Genomic DNA, 19189 nt, shown 5'->3' on the forward strand with positions numbered 1-19189 from the left:
CAGCTCAGGGATTTTGGTCTCTACTGAAAGCTAAACAGCCCCTAAGCATTCATCTTTGTATCTGGCTAGACAAACTCTTTCTGTACAGACCATAGAAAGAGTTTCACTCATAATGTACTTTTGTTCATCATTCACTCGTTAGCAGGCTTTAAACAAGGTTGGGAAGAATCCCAGTCTCTTACCGAGAACTCATTAAGTTGAGCTACCAGGTCATTCATCTGGTCCCGGGTCTGGCGCAACTCCAAGGATTCCTTCTGCAGCTTATCCTTCATTTTGTTCAGTGTCTTCATCATTTCATCTTTCTCCTGGGTCTTTGTCTCACATTCCCGCTCCTTCTTCTCTAGCCTGCTCATCAGCTCGGCATGATCTAGGAAGAACAGGCAAGTGGGGCTAATGAAATAAAGCTCATGAACAGTTCCCAAAGAGATGGAGGTTACACTGAAATAAAGTTGACAACTCTGTCAGTTCATCTGGGGATGTATAATGAAAGTAGAGAAAACAAACTGGAGTCTGACTGTTCTGACGGTAATCTTCAGTGATCAATAGAGCAATGCCCAAGTCTCACTTAGACTGTAAAATCACTTCACGTGAGGATTGAGGGAAGCCCCATCCTACGAAGCAGATATACTGATCATCAGGAGACAAAATATACTGGAAGGGACAAAGCAGGTTTAGTCCACGAAGGAAAACCTGGACAGCCAATTGTGCCTAGCTCTGCTGCCTGCTGCTCTATGACTGAATCATGCTCTTCCTCTCTTGCATCCCCAAACACAAAAGACACACTCACCTTTCCGAAACTTCTCTGCCTGATCCCTCCACTGCTTGACTTCATTTTCATTCACCAGCCTGAAAGATGAAATCAGATCATTTAAATTTGTTCTGAGCTATCCAGCCTGAAAGGCAAGTGGCCATTGTGTGAAGTGATCAGCAAAAGACAACCTGGTGAATTTACACGTTTAATCAGGACCATACCAGTGGTCAGTCCGGGTCCAGATTCTGATCCTTACTGTAGTTAACAGCTTATATTAAAAAGGTGATATCTTGTAGCTTGAAGTCCTGAAGAGGAATAAAGGAATGTCTGGGGAAAAAAATCCTGGCATTTGCCTGTCTTCAGGTAATACCATCAAGGTGCCAAGGATACTTATTTTGAAAGGCAGAAGTCATAGCTAAAATCATCCTGCCGTGGGATACAAATTATCCTACCATTAATACAAGGCTGGATTGCCGCCTTTTTTTTTTTTTTCTTTTTTTTTTCTCTCTATTTTTTTCTTTCTTGAGGAAGGATGCTTATCTGTTGGGTAATATATCAGTAACAAGGCAATGCTCGTATCTCATACTGGCACAGCTATTTCCTATTACTGACAGAAAATATGCAGGGCATGCTGGGGATTGATTAGATATGCAAAATGAGTAGTAGCTATGAAAGTAGAAATGGAAGATCAGGCACAAATTCTACAATGGAGTCTGATATCCAGACAGACAAAAAGAGATCAGCACCAGTGTATTTTCCATAATGAGAAATCAATTTTGATTTTGACTCATGCCTGTAACAGGATGGACTGTAGGATTTTTAGTACAGAACTTGATTTCATATGAAGCTTATGTTCTATAAGAATGCTCTACCCAGTGGATATTTCAGAAGGCTAATGGGCCATGAATTACCTGCAGAGGTAGATGGATGGGATGAAGACTCCAAAAGTTTGGCTAAAAAAGGACTGTGAACAGGGAAGTAGAGATGAGAGCCAGCTAATGTAGCTAGACCTCTCAAATGATGCGCCCTATGGGAAAAAATAATGGTAGAACCCTTGGCCAAGTCTGTGGGTGAACACATGCAGATGCTTTACTGAGAGGTAAAAGGTTTTATGTGCTAGATGGGGACTGTTTTCAACCATTTCAAATCTTTCTAAGCTATGTGCTCATTAATGAGGAATCAGATCTAAGTAGAAATGACAACATTTTGGGGGGAATATCAATGAAAGCTTTCATTAACATTTTGAAAGAAAAAGGAAAAATGAGGTAGTTTTGTTATACTATCACATTTTTTTTCTCTGCTCTTCTAACTAATATTAAAAGAAATTAGAAGGCAAGGACTTTGATAGAAAATAACATCTGTTGAAGACGTCGTTAGAGGGAAACTGGCTATAAGACTAGCAAGTCAACAAGAAGCTGTAAATTAACACAAGTAATTCTTCAGGTATGATATTTTATTTCCAAAGTACCTGCATACTTGTCATATACTTACACCTTTATAAGACAAACAAACAATAATACTGCAGCTTACATTTTAATTATATTTTTGACATTGAAGTTTTCCAGCGGAGCTATATCTGGATCATCTCCTCGTTCATCCTGCAGAACAATTTGTTGGAGTATTCTGTCCAACAGCTGCCATTGCTGAAAATTTCCTCCATTTCTCTTATCTGTATGGAAAATGACCAACTCATGAGAACTTCAATTTTCATGCCAAAGTGCACAGATCTACTGACAAACTGCCATTCCTTCCTTTCCGGTTCCCATATTAATCTCGTATGTAGTAAATTACAGTACACAGCACCTAACATTGATTTGTCGTTAGCAGATTATTTACAAACACTAGGCATATTAGAACAGCACATAACAAGCATGTGCAACTCTATGCCTGACTTGCACGTTCAGGCTGTGCAATCCTTTTGACAGACTAGCTCCAGCTTGCACTTTAGACACATTTAGAAGTGATTCTGCCATGATTATGATGGCTGTTACTCAGAAATTTATGGGGCTTGATAGTGGTTTTTTTTTTTTTTTTTTTTTTATGCACCTAGGTAATATCGTGACCAAGCACTATAAAAACAATTAGATGTTCTATCTGCGTACTCAGTTATTCAGTTGTCTGCAGATCAGTGAAACTCAACTAACACAAAAAGTTCATACAAACACGATCAAAATGTGTGGAGAGAAAGAACAGAAACTGAACAAAAAGGACTGCTCCTACGGATGTCAAATAAAAGAGCCAGAGGAACAGAAAATTCACTTTAGCTCCCTAAGCTACATAACCTAGACCTTAAATTATTTTAAATTGCTCCAGTACAATTCTGTCCTACCCTAGAAGGACTTAACTCTTCTGCCACAAAACACTCCAGGTCAATACCCAAAGCTCAAGTACTGTCTTAAATGGTAATAGCAAGGAGGCCACTGGGACAAACAACTGCTTGAATTTGTGCATGGCAGTACTTAAACCTAATCAGTGCCTGAAAACATACCACACTACCTCCTGAAAAAGTTCACTGCATACTTCTTCCTTACATTGACTTCTCAGTTTGAACGTTCAAATATGGCTGAAAGTAACCAAAACCAGCCCCTGATACCTAAGAGGATTAAGGCAGGTAGTTCTTTGGTGATCTTGCTATGCTTTCACGCAGCTGCTACACTCTTGAAACATGACCGAATTACTTTATTACAGTTAACAAGTAGATTCCTATCACCTCTCTTGAAAGCAAATGCCAATGTTATTTTTCAGTTTGAGTTCAGGAGCCCTCTACTGATATTTTGCCACAAGACAGCAGCCCAAAGACTTCTTGTGGATTTTCCCAGTGAAAGAAAAGCTTTCAGTACTGTATTGTTTCACCAGAAAAATTCCTCACTGCATTTTGTTAACATTCAAAATGGTGTCTATTTCTGAGAATTCTCTGATCTGAAGCACAAGGGCTCTTTCTTTTTTAAAGCTCCTAATTTAAAGTCACTAAGAGCTCTGTCAGTGACTAACTGGAATGTCTCCAGCTACTTAGTTTTATTTGAAAGTGCAGAGAAGTGAAGCTGATGCTTTAAGTATTGCGACAAAATCTGCTGGATGGGATCAGTGCAAGATACTAAGTCCCTTAGGCATTGCCAAGTTCTGAATGGAGGACAAAAGCAGTGTGTGTCCTGGTAACTGCGACCCTGCACCCATGCCAAAACCGCACCCATTTCTTCAACACCCCTTCCTCTGGAAAACTGTGATGTACTCACATGGCATCTGCAAGCAGTGCTGGAGGATGGATAACAAATAGGGATAGGCATCTGTGTGCTTCAATCTTTTCTTGATCAATTCAAACATCTGAGAGGCACTTTTTGTATCAATGTGGATCTGAAGTGAGGGAAGGCAGTGCAAGGACAAGTCAGAGAAAAAACACGCACAGTGAAAACCTGACTAACTGTGAAAGGTCAGACCAACATGGAGACAAGCAAGTTCCCAGCAACTGGACCTCTGCAGTCTCTTGCAATGTCTAGCTATAATCTCAGTGAGGAGCTTGCACATGGGTCTTTGAGATATGCATTGACCTACTCCAGAACAGAAAAGATCCCCAAGGCAAAGGGTTAGAAAGGTGGTTAGAAAGTCACATAGAGCCACCAAGACACCAAGAGCTGTACTGGAGCAAGCAAAATAAATAAATAAATAAATAAATAAATAAATAAATAAATAAATAAATAAATAAGATGCCCCATCACTCAAAGCATCCAAAATCAGGTTGGGTCGGGCTTTGAGCAACAATTATTCATAGAATGGTTTGGGTTGGAAGGGACCTTAAAGATCATCTAATTCCAACCCCCCTGATCTAGTGAAAGATTCTTGTTGCTGCCCATTGCAAGGAAGTTGGACTAAGTAATCTTTAAAGGTCCCTTCCAACCCAAACCATCCAATGACTCTATGAGAACCTTTGGGTCCAAGGAATTGGTGGCATAAATAAGAGACAATAAGCAGGGAAGGATTTGTTGGTCTGTATCAGTGTTTGGCAGGAACTGATTCAAAAGAAAGAGGAAACTACAACTGTTCTGGACCCTACAGCCCCTTACTGTTGCTAGAGGTTGTGGAAACTGTCCTTGTTTTATGATCATCTCAAACTCCACCCATTCTAAAATACTGATTCTCTCCACAGTCTCTGAGGTGGTAGCATTCACGAATTTCCTGTGATTTAATGGGAAAAGCATCAGAAATGAGCCCAAGCCCTGTAAAGAACCCATACTCCTGTAATAGAGATGTCTGAAGTTAGAATGTATCTTGATCATTAGGACTGAAAACATGCATAACAGTGTTGATAACCACCTCTGCTCCTGAACCTTCGGCTAAACAAAATAAAGGCAGCTTTGTCAAAGACACTGCAGAATCCCTGTCTGTGATCATTGTTTTAATTGCTCATAGATCAGAGACCACCTACTTGCTACATGAGAAGCAGTGAAAACAAGAGTACCAGCCACCCTCAGTACCAAACCCAACCATTGCTTTCAGGGAACACAAGGGGAAGTTGCATCAAAGATACAAAAAGGATGTTCAGCTTTGGCAAGTTCAGGTACACCATAGAAAATCTTACCAGGTCAAACCGCTTGGCAAGTTCCAGGTCGTCTTCATTTCTGACCATTTCAAAGAAATCTAAGTGCCTAAGAGAAAATAGAAAAAGAAAACCAAAAAACACCAATGGTCATGGCATAATTCAGACTTAAACTAAGTGTGCCACCATAGAAGAAGCAACACTTAGAAGTTGGCAAGCCTTTCTTACATAAAGCGTTGGAATATGTATGCAAAGCAACTCATGGGGGCCAATAACAGGCCAAAAGAAATGACCAGCTGAGGTAAAAATGTACTTTAATCCTTGTGCTAAGTCACTGTGTTGAAGAAAGTGGCTAAAAATAAACATACAATTGAAAAAGGATATTCCACTTGCGATGAATGCAATGCCTACTTTGGTAATACATTCTAGAAAGTCCACTCCATACTTGTTAACTAGGAAACATTAGCTGCATCTAGAAAGTCCATGCCATGTCAGGCAACATTAACAAGCTGTTTCTTTTATGTGGTGGAGTAGAGATGCATTCAGTGGATTAGTTAAAGATCCCTTCCAACCCAAACTATTCTATGATTCTGTGATAAACAGCAGAGTTTGCATCTGCCTTTCCATTACCTATTGATAAGCACGGCAGCATGCTTCTGGTGGGATCTGGGGTACCTGGTGAGAGATGCAGTTGACCAAGGCATATGGACTTATCTTTCACAGAGACCAGAGCACAGCAGATGATGTGGAAAAAGGCTGTGGCACATCTCCCTTTCTTGACCTGGCATACAGCCTACATAATCCAGACATCTGGGATACTCTCAAACCTTTGTACCATTCTCATCACAACTTGTAAGATCCACAAGTTCCTAAGATCTTAAGCTCTTTCTATACGTCCTGGTTACTAGCCAAAAGAACAGGGAATCATACAGAACAGATTCTTTTCTTGGTTATAATGTTGTAGACCAAAACCAACATTAATTGTTCCAGCTTTTCAGCAAACACAGGCACAGCACTGTATGCAATCTTTCCCTGTAGCATTAACACATAGATACAAGCCTCCCCCCTGCTCAAAGATGCGAGGTCCCTCTTTGTAACAGGCAGTTGGTGCTAACCTCGTGCTTATGCAGAATCCCAGAAGCATTATATGCCCCCAAACATAGCTCCATCACCCTATAGCAACTCCTAACGGCAGATATTTGAGAAAACGGTTCCTTAAAAGCTGCAAACATAGGCCTGAGTAGTATTTTTTCACCATATACTTTGGCAAACTTGACATTTCTACCTAGAAAGTCCTAGATACCTACAGACCAGCCCTGCTCTGTAGGAAGGGGCTTGGCGTAGCAGACAGTAAGGGACAGCAGCACACTTGCCACCAAGTATGACTTGAGAGCAGGTCTGTCCCTCTCCACAGAGCTTAATGTGGTCACAGGAAAACATAGACTTCCGTGGTTGCCTGCCATTACACTTTAAAATGTTCCATTTTGTTAAGCAAATAGATTTTACCAGGCTCCTCAATAGTTCATTGGGTCTTTTAGCTTCTTGAGGTGTCTCAGTCAAATTGCTCAGATTGCCTGCTCTAGGATTATTTCAGCATGTGGCTTTGTGAAAGATTTAAATGTAAGGTCACTAGCAGCCTCAATTACTGTGGCAAAATATGGAACTGCTAGTGACCTTAACCTGGGTCGCCAGTAAAGTAGAGTTTCAGTGAAGAAAACATTTATCTATAGCACAGTAATTTGAAGGTGCCATTCAATGTTAAATTTTCTGCAGTAGCAAAGACATTTAAAATAGCTACCTGTTCTCCTCTTTTGCCTGCTTGGCATCTCTACCCCTTTGCCCACCACAGGTTCCTTTTCTTTTACAGTTGTGCCAGTGCTACTGTTTGGGGGGTTGTGTTACAAGATAGACCATGAAAACGAGTGAGGTTAAAGAAAAATCTTGGAAACCCAGAACCTGCATGATGTCCACACATACTCAATCTCAATGAAATCAATGAACTGGCTTATCTCCCTCCTACCAGGACAGGCTTTTGTTCCACTTTTGCTATATAAGAAATGAATTACAACATCTTTTTTCATTCTGGTTGTCATCCTCAGCTTAGAAGAAAAACAATTCATGAAATTTGTCACAGCCACTTCCAGTTTAGTATGTGTGTTTCCTACTTCATCTGCTGATTTTAATTTTAAAGACAAAAAGGAGATTTGTCCTTAAAGGGAGACAGTTATAGGGAGAGACAGAGACAACTTTGTGCTTAAATCTGAAACCCAAATATAGGAGATCAATGTTTCTTTCTGCTGATAAATGACAGTTCTCAGAAAATGTCTTACCTGTCAAGTGTTGCATTCTCATGTCCTCTTAGCTTGTCAATAACAGGCTGAATTCCCAGCATTAGAAATTCATATCGTAGGTGTAATCGGAACTCCAAATTGTCCTTATAAAGTGGGGGAAAACAAGTTACACGGTTCCAGAAGCTTTTAATCACACTAAAAAATTTTTCTTAAATCCTTACTACTTCCGTTTTTTAATATCCTCTATCCTGACACCAAATACACAGGATGATTACAGGATTCTAGTAAAGTAAGTAAAAAAAATTAAAGTCTTTGCCTCCGTTTCTCTTAAAAATACTGTCCTCCTGTATCTACAATGAGTTCTGCAAGGCCAGTCACAAGGATAGCACACTTCATGTCCCAAAAAGAACAAAAGTTATGAGTGCTTGCCTTGCTAGTCAATTAGAGATCTACCTTCTGTTTACGGATGAACAGAACTGCAGTTCATCCTCATAGTTTTTATAGATATTTGTCATAAGTTCACCATATACTCCGCTAAATGACACCTACTCAGTAGGACTTTACAGGGCTGTTGCAGATAGAGCCAAATACACTCCCAGAAAGAGCTCTTACAAGCTTGTTGTTTACTGTGGTTTAACCAGAAAAAAAAAAAAAGTGAAAGTAACACTTCTAGTGAAACGAAATCAGCTTAAACTATTCTCCAGACACAAAAGAAAGTGTTGTTAATGAACGAAAAACAACAAGCTGACTTTTCTGAAAGCCTTTGACCTTTTTAAATTAAGATGTTTTGAGTTTGGCTTTGAGTCAAAACATACTAACATTTCAAAACATTTCAGAAGGTAAACCAAGATGGTTTCTAAATGGCTGATATGAAGAAGGTAAATGCTTTGCAGTTCTTAAAGAAAAATAACAAAACCAAAAACCACAATCATTTCAGTGATGTATGTTATATTAGAAGAATTAGAAGAGAGGGGGAATGAAATAATATGAAGACATTGTAAGACTGAACTTAACAATTAAGCATTATTTTACACAAACTATATCTACTCAGGAACACAAGATTTGTGACATAATCTGCTAGCCTTTTCCAAGGTAAATTAATTCAAGCATGACATTTGAGATGGAATTTCTAGGGCAGTGACTCACCTCACCAGCCCCAGCATTCAGAACAGCATTGATAAAGGACATGATAGCTGTTTTGAGATTTACTTCATCTCGATATCGCCCCATGCTTCGGTCTAGCTCATTCAACAATGTCTGAAACAGAACAATAGACTAGGTTAGATGATACAATCTAATTCCTTAGACCATTTTGCATACTGCTCATGGGATCTGCAAACAGTCATCTTCTGATTTGCTACACACTTGCTTAAATAAATAACTTTTTTTTCTTTTTTCAGGCAAGATTGTTAGCAGTCTTGGCCGTGCCACAATAACTAAATAACTAAATAACTAATAACTAAAGAAGAATAGTGATAGGAATAAAATGCCCACATGATCCTAATAAAAAAAAAGGTTTTTTAAACAAGCTATTTGAGGAAAAGCAGATGCCCTTTACAGTTTCTGCCAACATGATCTAAGAAAGCAACAGAATGATATGTGTCCTCATCAGTTAACTCAGTATGGGGAATACGATGGGGAGTTTATACATGCAGAAAAGTATCATCAGATTCATAGACCCCTTCTACTTACGTCACTTGAGTAATTTTCAGTTTTCTTGGATTTCAGCAGGATAGATTGCACTTGTGTAGAAACGGAAAAAAATCTAAAGAAATGCCGTTTTTTGTTTGTCTATAGGAATAAAACCTATTTGGAAGGTTTCTTGGAAGATTTCTCTTTGTTCCTTCACTTACAACCATTTCACATGAAGGAGACAATTACCTGCCTCTTGGTAAGCTCCTTTTAAGGATTTTCAAATAACAGGAATACCCCCAGGTCCACGCTTACTGCAGCTTAAAGGTGAATTACAGAGCTGAAGTGGAAGTGCAGTTAAACTCATATTTCCTTGTTATGTCTCCCTATTAACCAAATAGCAGGGGTATTTAGCACTCAGGAGATATTTAGCACAGAAATACTGTTGGTCTAATCTCTACATACATATAAATAGGTCACCATAATCTTGTGAACATCAAGAGACAGAAGAGAGGAGAAAAAAGCAAAAGACTAAGCAAATAATGTTGGTAGCCTCTGCTCTATGCAGTCAATTTAGGATTAATTCCAACTGAATATTTACTGAAGAGGTTATATGTAAGAACTGATTAGCCACAGAAGCAACTCTACTTATAGCTTTGTGCTGATGATTGTGAATCGTCTCTTCAGGATCTTCTCTGATCAGTTCATAATTCTAAGGATGATTTTCCTTACTGGAAGAGTAACAAATTCCACTTAAGTTCTGTCAATTCAATTGTATGGATCTCATTCCAGCGTTAATAATAAACATGCCACACTGATGTTTGTTTTGCTGATGCACTAGAAAAGATGGAATTCTTTTTACTCTTCCTGAGAAGTTCTGGCCATAAAGGGAGAATGAAGACAAAAATAACTTAGTGTTCAGCTCAGCAGATACATCTAAATAACATCTTGAAGCTATGATGCTGAGTAAAGAAGTTCATTTTCCTTTACTTAGTCTTCTGTCCCTGGCTACTGAAAGTGTTCATTCATAGCAAAATCTTTCCCATGCTAGTCATCAGTTTCATAGGTCTATCTTGCTTCCTGTAGAAAATGGACATCACCATGGAAATATGTCTCAAGAAGCAGGGGGAATATCCTCCTGGACATCCCTTGGGGAAAGAAAGCCTTCCTGGCTTCATGTGAACCCTTTGCTTGTTTTTGTGTAAAAATATTTTGATCTATCCTACAATGCTACCAACAGCTGTTCTTATATCTGAGCACAGTTTGGTTGACTTCACTATCAAGCTCACTTGATTTCATAAACTCCTTTTTCCTGCATCTTCTAAATTGGCCAGACGGCACCTGTGTATGTCTGTTCTCCCGGAATTTAAGCTTCCACCATGTCCATGATTTCCCAATAGTCATGCTATGACTAAAGAGCAAACCTTCTCCCAAGTTTGTTAGAAGTGGGAGTGAGTCTTACATAAAAATACAAGAAATGGCCTACTGAGTCAGACTGGTGGTCATTCCAGTCCCTCTCTGACAATGGCAACAGGAGACTAATTAAGCAGTCCTTAACTCCCCCCCCACATCCCCAATTTTACTCTTCAACTTGCAAAATAAGCAGAAGTGAAACAAATGAGAGTATTTAGTTCTGTTACTGTCAGATTTGACACCGAAATACAAAGCATACACGTCTTGGAATAATTTAAACAGCCATTACTATAAAAGCATCAAAACAAAGGAATGTTTTGCTGGTTTTCTTCATAGGCCTCATTCCTACCATATATTCTTAAAGACTTTTCGGAGCACACTAGAATCTATGCAACAACTTGAATGACAGCATCAAGAGGCTGAAGGATGTTAGCTAAAGTTTTCTATCTCCTATTTCAGAAGGCTGAAGTAGGAGCAGAACGCAGGGGCAAGGGGGCAAGCCAAAGAGCAAGAGCAACGAAAGCTCTAGCTTGCAATACACTCATTGAAGAAAAGCGCATCCTCATGTGGTTGTTCAGCTCTGGAAGGAAACACTACGAGGTCAGGCAATTCCTAAAGATCAGATTCTACGCCCACACTATGGCCAAATTCCAGTATCTCTAACCCTTTGCAAATGGCTAAGGTTCAAGTCTTCACTTTAACATTTCCTGTGAAAAAGATTTCACCACACCTCTTGGCAGCCAGTTCTGTGGCCTAATTGATCTTATGGTTGTAAAGGTTTTTCCTACTATTTAAGCAAAACTTTCCTCACTTAATCTCATTATTCCTCATCACTGACATCCAGTAAGATTTCATTCAATCTGCAGCAAACCTCAAAAGGCTTTGGATGAGCCCTGAGGGGCAGAAGCAACTCAAGTGGGAATACAGGGTTTTAATTTGTTCCTTTTTAACTCCTCTACTACATTTCCAAATTGATCAGATTTCTCTCTACAGAACATGCTCTGTACTGATGGTGCTTAATGCAAACCAGGCAATGGGGCTATGGAGGGAAGTTCCTAATCTCCACCTTTTTGACCGACAATATCAAGCTTCCTTTACTCCTTCACCTTAAACTTTACAATTTCTAGTAGCATTAAGGAGGAAAAACAAGAGTGTTCTGTCCAAAGCAGCCCAGTTAATATTTTCACCAGCAAGTGAAATCAGCTCCTTTCGGTCTGAATCGAACATCTATGTTCACTCCAGACTAAAAGGAAAATTCTTACTCCCCAAAGGGGCCGCAGCTGTATGGGTGTTTCAGACAGCAAGCCAGGCTGGAAGGGTACTGGCATGTCCTGAAATACTTTTCTAGGCCACTACAGCACTATGAGTTTGCAACATTGGTTTGACTCAAAATGTGGCATGTTAAAAAGTACATGTTACAACATCATAACAGTATGCATTCACTCCACACGAGCAATGAGGGGAAGCAGAAAAGCAATAATCAGAAAGGCAATAAATTAGGGAAGAGTAAGACTGTGCTCCTTTCACAGTGAAAACCAGTCAGTTTGGACTAGATGATCTTTGAAAGTCCCTTCCAGCTGACCTACTCTATTCTATTTTATTCTATTCCACGTAGGGTAATGCAGACATGAATGACTCAGAGACTCTTCATTCTCAGTTTTTGTAGCATTTTAGAGAACTTCACCTTCGCAAGAAAAGCACCTAAGAAACTCAAGATGAAGGGACATTTTCATGGTCACACAGCGAGCCAGTGACAGAATGACACCAACTTTGAATACATCAGATGGAAAAGAATCCCAGCGAGGACACCAAGGGCACATCCTACTGACTCCACTATTTCTGCTTTGAGGTCTGGCTTTCCAAATTTTTTTTCATCTTTCTTCTTTAAGGGACAGAGCGGGATTTATAGGCTAATAAGCACATTTCAAATGAAAATTGGGTGAAGCAAAGGCAGAGCTTTTCCCAAATTGCCTCAGGAATGAGATTTAAGGAATGTCTTTATATTATTGTGGTATTTGAGTAAAGATGGAATACTTCCCTGAATAGGACAGTTTTCAATGAATATTTTAAAAGTGGAACTGTGGACTGCCTGTTGGACATGTAAAGGAGAATTATTCCAGGCAGAAGGGCAGCATAAAGAAAAGGTCAAAAATTAAAGAAGGCAAAGGGATCAGCTCAGGCAAGAAGCTATGACAAATGTGAGAAAATAGGAATAGCCACAACATAAATTCAGTCACAGATTACAGAGTCTTGTCGCAAGTACAAAGAGAAAGTTGCTCGTGATGGCCCTGTGAACACACTGAGCAGTGGAGATATAGAGTGAAGTTGTAGTACTCAAAGGCATCTGCTTAAGTGAAGACTGAAGTTTCAAAGAAGAGTAAGCTCTGGTATTTAGGCATTTACTGCCATATCTGTAAAGTGACTCGTCTTGGAAGTTAAGGATTGCGTTGAAAATTTCAGTCAAATCCATAAAGGCAGTTTAGAAAGAAGCAATATTTTACATCAGAGTTCCAACTCAGAGCCAAATGTGAAATTTTGTTAAGTTAAGGTGGTAGAAGTTCTATGAACATGAAGCACTATCTATATTCTCCATTAACTTCAATTTTATTTTTTTTTTTAAAAAAAGAACATCTCAAAAAGCAAGGACAACCTTTCCAAAACATTACAGCACAGTTTTAGAATAGTGGTGTAATAGTGGTGTCTTCAGCTGGTGTAACCTAGTGCAATTTAATTAAATTGGGATTACAGTTGTTTAAATCACACAGGAATCTCACTGTAATTTGGATTTTGACTGTAGAAACACAAATATAAAACTGCAAGTTCCCTATCAAAACAAAAGGAGTTGTAACAACACACAGGCAATGATGCAAGTGTAGGAAGAACCACACATGAAGTCCCAGCTTTCCTTCTCTACTAATTTACCAGTTGCTGGTGCCTCTGACTACTCTTGGCTGCCTGTGCCAGGTAGTAAGTGTTGTGCTTAGAAAACTGAGCAGCAACAGCTTCTGACATTCAACTGAACATGCAACGTTTTATGGTACCATGTTAAATATATGATCTGTGCATCACTCCACCACACTTGAACATGTGCAAATTGGAAATAAACAGTGTTTCAATCCAAAGCTGTCAGCAGCAAGTTACCCACAAGGTCATGTTTCAGATGGTTGCCAGTAAATAGTTCTGAACCTCGCTTCCTCATTCTTACAAAACAGAGTGGAATTAGAACGATACAACCCACAATTTTTATTCAGCACCATGAGGTCAGAGTTAACCTAAAGCTGCAAGCTCTAAGCTGTTTGGACACTTAAATATACTGATTGATATTGCTAATTGCTCAAGATACAGGAAATATCTCCCAAAAGAGTTTGATTTAAAATCTGAAGGAGCTCTTCTAGTATTTGAAAAGTCTAGGTTACAAAGTTTACATTCAGGACTAGGATGAAGAAAAAAGAGGCTTTCACTAGCTTGTCTACACCTTCATTGTACGTTACATCTTTGAAGTTTACAGAAAGGCATAGGATAAGCAGTCAGTTCATCCCTTCCTTAAGTTGGCCTGCCATAGTGGAGTTACAATGGATGCTTCTTTCTTGATAATGAGCTGCAAGACCATTCTGAGATACAGGTGTGGGACAACAAATCCAAACACTTGAATGGAAAGAGGCAAAGAGATATAGCACTCTCTTAACTCACAAATCCTAGAGTATCAGAGAACCTTCCACTAAAATCTAAGGAAGACCATGACCACATTTGTTCAATCAGTGTTCTGAATATCGCCTCTGTTAGAAGAAAATGACTGAAGACGAATGGAGGAGGTCTTTGGATGAACGCTTACCTCCTAAAAATTATGAGAAAAACTGTTAAAACTCAAGCTATCACTGAGTGTAGTGGAAAAAAATCCCAGCTTCAAGACACAAGTGTTTGTAAACAAGAATGCAACCCTCCTGCTAAATCATTTGCTCTTGTTGTTTTAAGAAAGAAAAAAGAAGAGAAAGTATCTTTTTTTTTTAACAGAAAATAATTTGGACAAAGAATTGATGCAAACTAGTCTTTCATGAATGTGAGAGTTGGTGTCTCCAGACTTGCAAAAGCACCTGCAAATCATTACACTAGACTCCTCAAAAGCTCAGCTGTACAATAAGATGTGTGCTACCACACCTGCCCAGAAATGACTTATCTGTCACTTAGTAGATTTTAAGCCAATTTTAAAAAGAGAGAAAGACAGAGGACTCAAACAGGAGGCACTGAGTAAACTCAGCATCTATCTCCCATGTGAACTTATTAAGGAGACTCGCTCAGTCAAACAAGGGCAAGCTAACACAGCAGCACAGAAGATCTGAGTCACAGCCACTGAATCTCATAGTGTGTTCAGTTTTAATGACAAACATTGGCAGCTACTGTTCATGAGCACAGATTGTTCTCCATTCACTTTTACATTTGTGAGCTCATTGTACCCCAAAATCTACCAACAGGTACTGAGGTAGAAGGTAATGACTGACACAGACCAGGATCCAGGGCCTATTGGTCCAACACCACCCTTATCATTTCCCCTAAGAAAGAGTAGCAAATGGGTGAGGTTACCCCAAAGTTTAGGAACTACAGGTTCATACACAGCAACAGATTCTTTTGCATCTTTTTGTAAAGGTGCTCAGTTCACTAGGAAGAAGAACAGCCAGCAGTATCCACAATAAAAACCTGTCAATAATCTAGTGACATACAAAGGTTTCTGAGATTCAGTGAGTTTCCCTTCTATTCTGTGAATAGGAGATATCTGAGCCAGCATTTGATAGGCGGTGATGATTTGTAACTGATTATTAAGTGACAATTTAAGTGCTCCATTGTTCATTATTTAATCCACTGTTGCCATTATTTAATCCACACTTCTTGTGTTACTAAATAAAGGAGTTTAAAATCAGGACAGAGGCTCCTGGAATTCTGTGGCTTCAGCTTCCAGGGCAAAAAAAATGATTAGCACCCCAATGGCATCAGGTTAGAGTATGAACAGATTAACAGCTTTCATTTAACTTAGCAACCCCCCATTCTAACGTAAAATACAGGAGATTATAAATCAGTATTAATGACAAGCAATTGGGTCTTGAGAAAAAAAAAAAAAAAAAAAGGAAGATGATAATCTATTTGAAGTGTTTTTCCTAAAACACAATGAGAAATATTGCCTTCTTACTGCCTAGCAATATTGCAATATGTGCACTCTAAAAATCACTCCTTGGCAGAGATGGCTATTCATGTCCAAGCATCCTCCCCATACCTGGAATCTTGTCCTTTCTGCAGCATAGACTTGGTAGTGAAGCATGGCTTGCAAGACTTTCTTGTGACCATCTGGTACCAAGCAGACAGCCCCTAGGATCTCTAGCACAGCAATCTTGGTCTTGATGTTCTCAGTCCGTAAGCTCTGGGAGATGATGTTGATACTCTCTGGATGAGCCAGGACATGAGCCCGTCCTTGGGAGTTGTTCATCAGTGCCTTGATACACCCTATAACGGATGTGTGTATACGGCTTTCTGAGGTCTCATAGTCCATGCTCTTCAGGAAGTTCAGCAAACAGCTCAGGCCATCCAGCTCAATGAACCTGGTCACGAACCTGAAAAAGCAGGTAGGGAAAATAACAAAAACAATCGAAAGGCAATTTATTTATTCAAAAGATATTCAACCCTGTGATCCCAGCATCTGCAAAAGCTGGCTAGCTTGAAGATCACAGGGTAATTCCCAAGTATTCAAGGAAAAAAAAAAAAAAAGAGAGAGAGAGAGAGAGAGAAAAAACACTAGCACAGTTCCACTGCAACTATCAGCTGTACTGACTGAAGTCTAGACTTCACACTCCGATCCCATGATGTATGCAAAGGCACATATATGTAAGAGGCACATGTTTTCTGAAGGTTCTTATAATGGCCTTGGCTGCATTGGTGTTTTTTTGTTGTTGTTTGTTTGCTTTTGGTTTGAGGAGGTATATTAAGGATGGAGAAGGGCCTCTGTCAACCTGCAGTAGCAATATGTATTGTAAAAACATCACAAATTATGGAAATATAGAATTATTCAGTTACCTAATCACAAATGACTAAGCCTACACTGGAAGAGGTTTATTTTGACTATTGAGATCACTGGAGTTCTTTTTCTACCATATTCTAGTATAAAATTTACCTTTCTTCAGATTAAGATCATGGAAACTGAGTACGGAAATAATATAGCGGAAATTCAAACTAGACCATACAGACAGCCTGCTAGACAAGTCGACAGAAACTGATGGAGTTATACAAATCTGTTCAAACCAATAATTCTAGCAATGTTTCATTTTGAGTTTCCTGGATTAAAAATGGGGATGCAAAGATATGAAATGGGCTGCAAATCATTTCTTAGGATAACTCTGTTCACCTCCTGCCTCCTCTAGCAGGTCGTACAGGTAGATGCAGTTTTTTTTTAGAATGCCTGAATACAAACCCATGTGAATTCAATTTGAATCTACCAAAATGCAATCAAGAATAATATGTCCATGACCATGTCCTAAACAGCATAATGTAGATGGTTATCTCAAAGAAATGAAAAGATTGTTAACAATTGTCACATGTATAACAAATTAAGAATACTTAAGTATTCTTAAGTCTGTATTATTAAGTCTGTATCTTGGAGCTTTTACCCAGCCCCTCTTTCTCCCTGTTGGGTATTCCCCAGTGTGCTGTCTTTCTCTTATCTATTCATAAGTGAGATGCTGTTCCTAATATCCATCAGGTGGGGAAGAACCATCTTGAAAGACTCCCAACATTTCAGTGATCTCTGTTAATGTCTCTGCACCAGCAAGACAAACCTTAGACATACTTATATATCTCCTGGATAATATGGACTTGACACATGTGGTTACACCTCACACCACACAGGAATTTTCAGGGCCTACCTGAAAGCTATGCTCATTATGCTGATGGATTTGCCAACTTTCAGCTTATTTGGGCCAGCAGTTTGACCAGAAACATGGCAAAGCCTGGTGCTTTCAACAAAGCTTCAGTCTGAGGTTTGGATTTTGTTCAAAACTGAATTTCAAAGTGAATATCAGAGTAAGGGCAAGCACACACAGGAACACATGCACACGAAAAATGAAAACAAGGTTTAGTTGAACCCTTCTAAGATGGCCTGCCAAGTTTCACACAGGTCTGACTGCACATTCTTTGGATGCATCATCTTGTCTACCCTAACAAATCATAGGAGGATAAGCCCCTCTGCCTCTAGGCTAGATAGTGGAATCACACATTGTGCAGCAGGAATTTAGTAGGTTACTTCAAGCAGTTTGTTACTTAAACTGGTTATAGAAAGATTAAAAGTTAGCTCAGTTTCTGTAATGCTTCTAGAATGCAAAGAAAGACTGGAATAAGCACATTCATGGCTAAAAGAGTTGCTAAGGATTTCCTGGGAACACAAATAAGCACAACCTCAATTTGTTATCAGACAATGCAAAGCTGATGCCTTTATAGCACTTCTCTAACCCTGCCTGGGACTAAAAAGCTGAGTGGATCTTTGCCTATACTATGGGAGGACTGGTTTAAATTCTCCTTGCTCCTCTTTACCTCCAAGGTTCAGTTCTGTGAATCCACGCTGTGCCCTAGCCATTCCTTCCAAATCCCTTTGTGCACACACACACAAAGGAAAAAAATCAAAAATAAAAAAATAATGCACATGGTTTTACTGTTCTCCTTAGTTCATGGCTGCGGCAAAGCATAAGATGAATACCTTTCTCAAGGCATGGAGCTCTACTGACAAAAGAAAACATCCTTAAGAAGCAGCTGAACAAAGGGTCCCTAAAACCTACTTTCAGATGGAACACCTGCTCTTATGACAAGACATACAAGATACTACAACCTTTATGTGTCTTGGCTTGCTCTTGTGAACAGATGAAAAAAATGTGAAATGAACAAAAATCACATTGTCCCAATTAAGTACAATCCCTTACTAAATTCGTTGGCAGAGCAATTTTTTCTAGGACTGTTTGGATGAGGTCATTCCAAAAAGAAGGCATGCGCAGGAAAGTGGTGTGTGTCACAGACTTTGATTAATGACATAATTTAAAACAATGTTGGGATTTTCCTGTGCTCTTCCTAGTCCAAAGATCAACCAGTAAGCTGCATTACTCAATAGGAAGCTAAACCAAGTACCTTCCCATTTCAGCTGACATCAGAAGCAGGAATCTAATGATGACTTTCACCTTCCTTCCAAAACACTTAGTCCCCTATTCTCCGGAAAAGACAGAAATCATGCAGTACGGAGACAAAGTAAGAAATGGTGATAGCAATTTCTGGGCAAACAGTCTCAGTATTAGGATCTGCTTGATGTGAACAGGGAAGTATGTGTGTAAATGTCTGTACAGAAAAGAAAAAGAAGTGGGAGTTCAGCTGACAGGCTGAGCACCATAATCTTCATGCTGTTTGATGTTTGTGTATGTGTTTGCCTGTAAGCACAGATGTGTGTGTGTATGCACTCGCATGTGCAAAGGCAAACCTAACTTATGCAAATAAACTACCTTCTTCCCCACTATATATGCATGCCATAACTACCTGCCAGCTTATATGCCTTGT

The 19189-nt window shown here is 39.3% G+C and overlaps 1 protein-coding gene across 5 annotated transcripts in view; it reads right to left on the bottom strand.

The window, feature by feature from the left end:
• Positions 1-19189, bottom strand: part of DAAM2 (dishevelled associated activator of morphogenesis 2) — a 197659-nt gene that overhangs the window by 49877 nt on the left and 128593 nt on the right. For all 5 annotated transcript variants that reach the window (XM_080585368.1, XM_080585365.1, XM_080585364.1 and 2 more), the window contains 8 exons: positions 15882-16215; positions 8720-8830; positions 7613-7716; positions 5325-5391; positions 3985-4102; positions 2282-2420; positions 788-846; positions 183-367 (listed from right to left, as the gene is read on the bottom strand). In XM_080585368.1, coding sequence (XP_080441494.1) covers positions 183-367; positions 788-846; positions 2282-2420; positions 3985-4102; positions 5325-5391; positions 7613-7716; positions 8720-8830; positions 15882-16215 — 1117 coding nt within the window. The remainder of the gene's footprint in view (positions 1-182; positions 368-787; positions 847-2281; positions 2421-3984; positions 4103-5324; positions 5392-7612; positions 7717-8719; positions 8831-15881; positions 16216-19189) is intronic.

This window comes from Anser brachyrhynchus (genome assembly GCF_964034855.1).
Source record: "Anser brachyrhynchus genome assembly, chromosome: 3".
Taxonomy (NCBI): Eukaryota; Metazoa; Chordata; class Aves; order Anseriformes; family Anatidae; genus Anser; species Anser brachyrhynchus.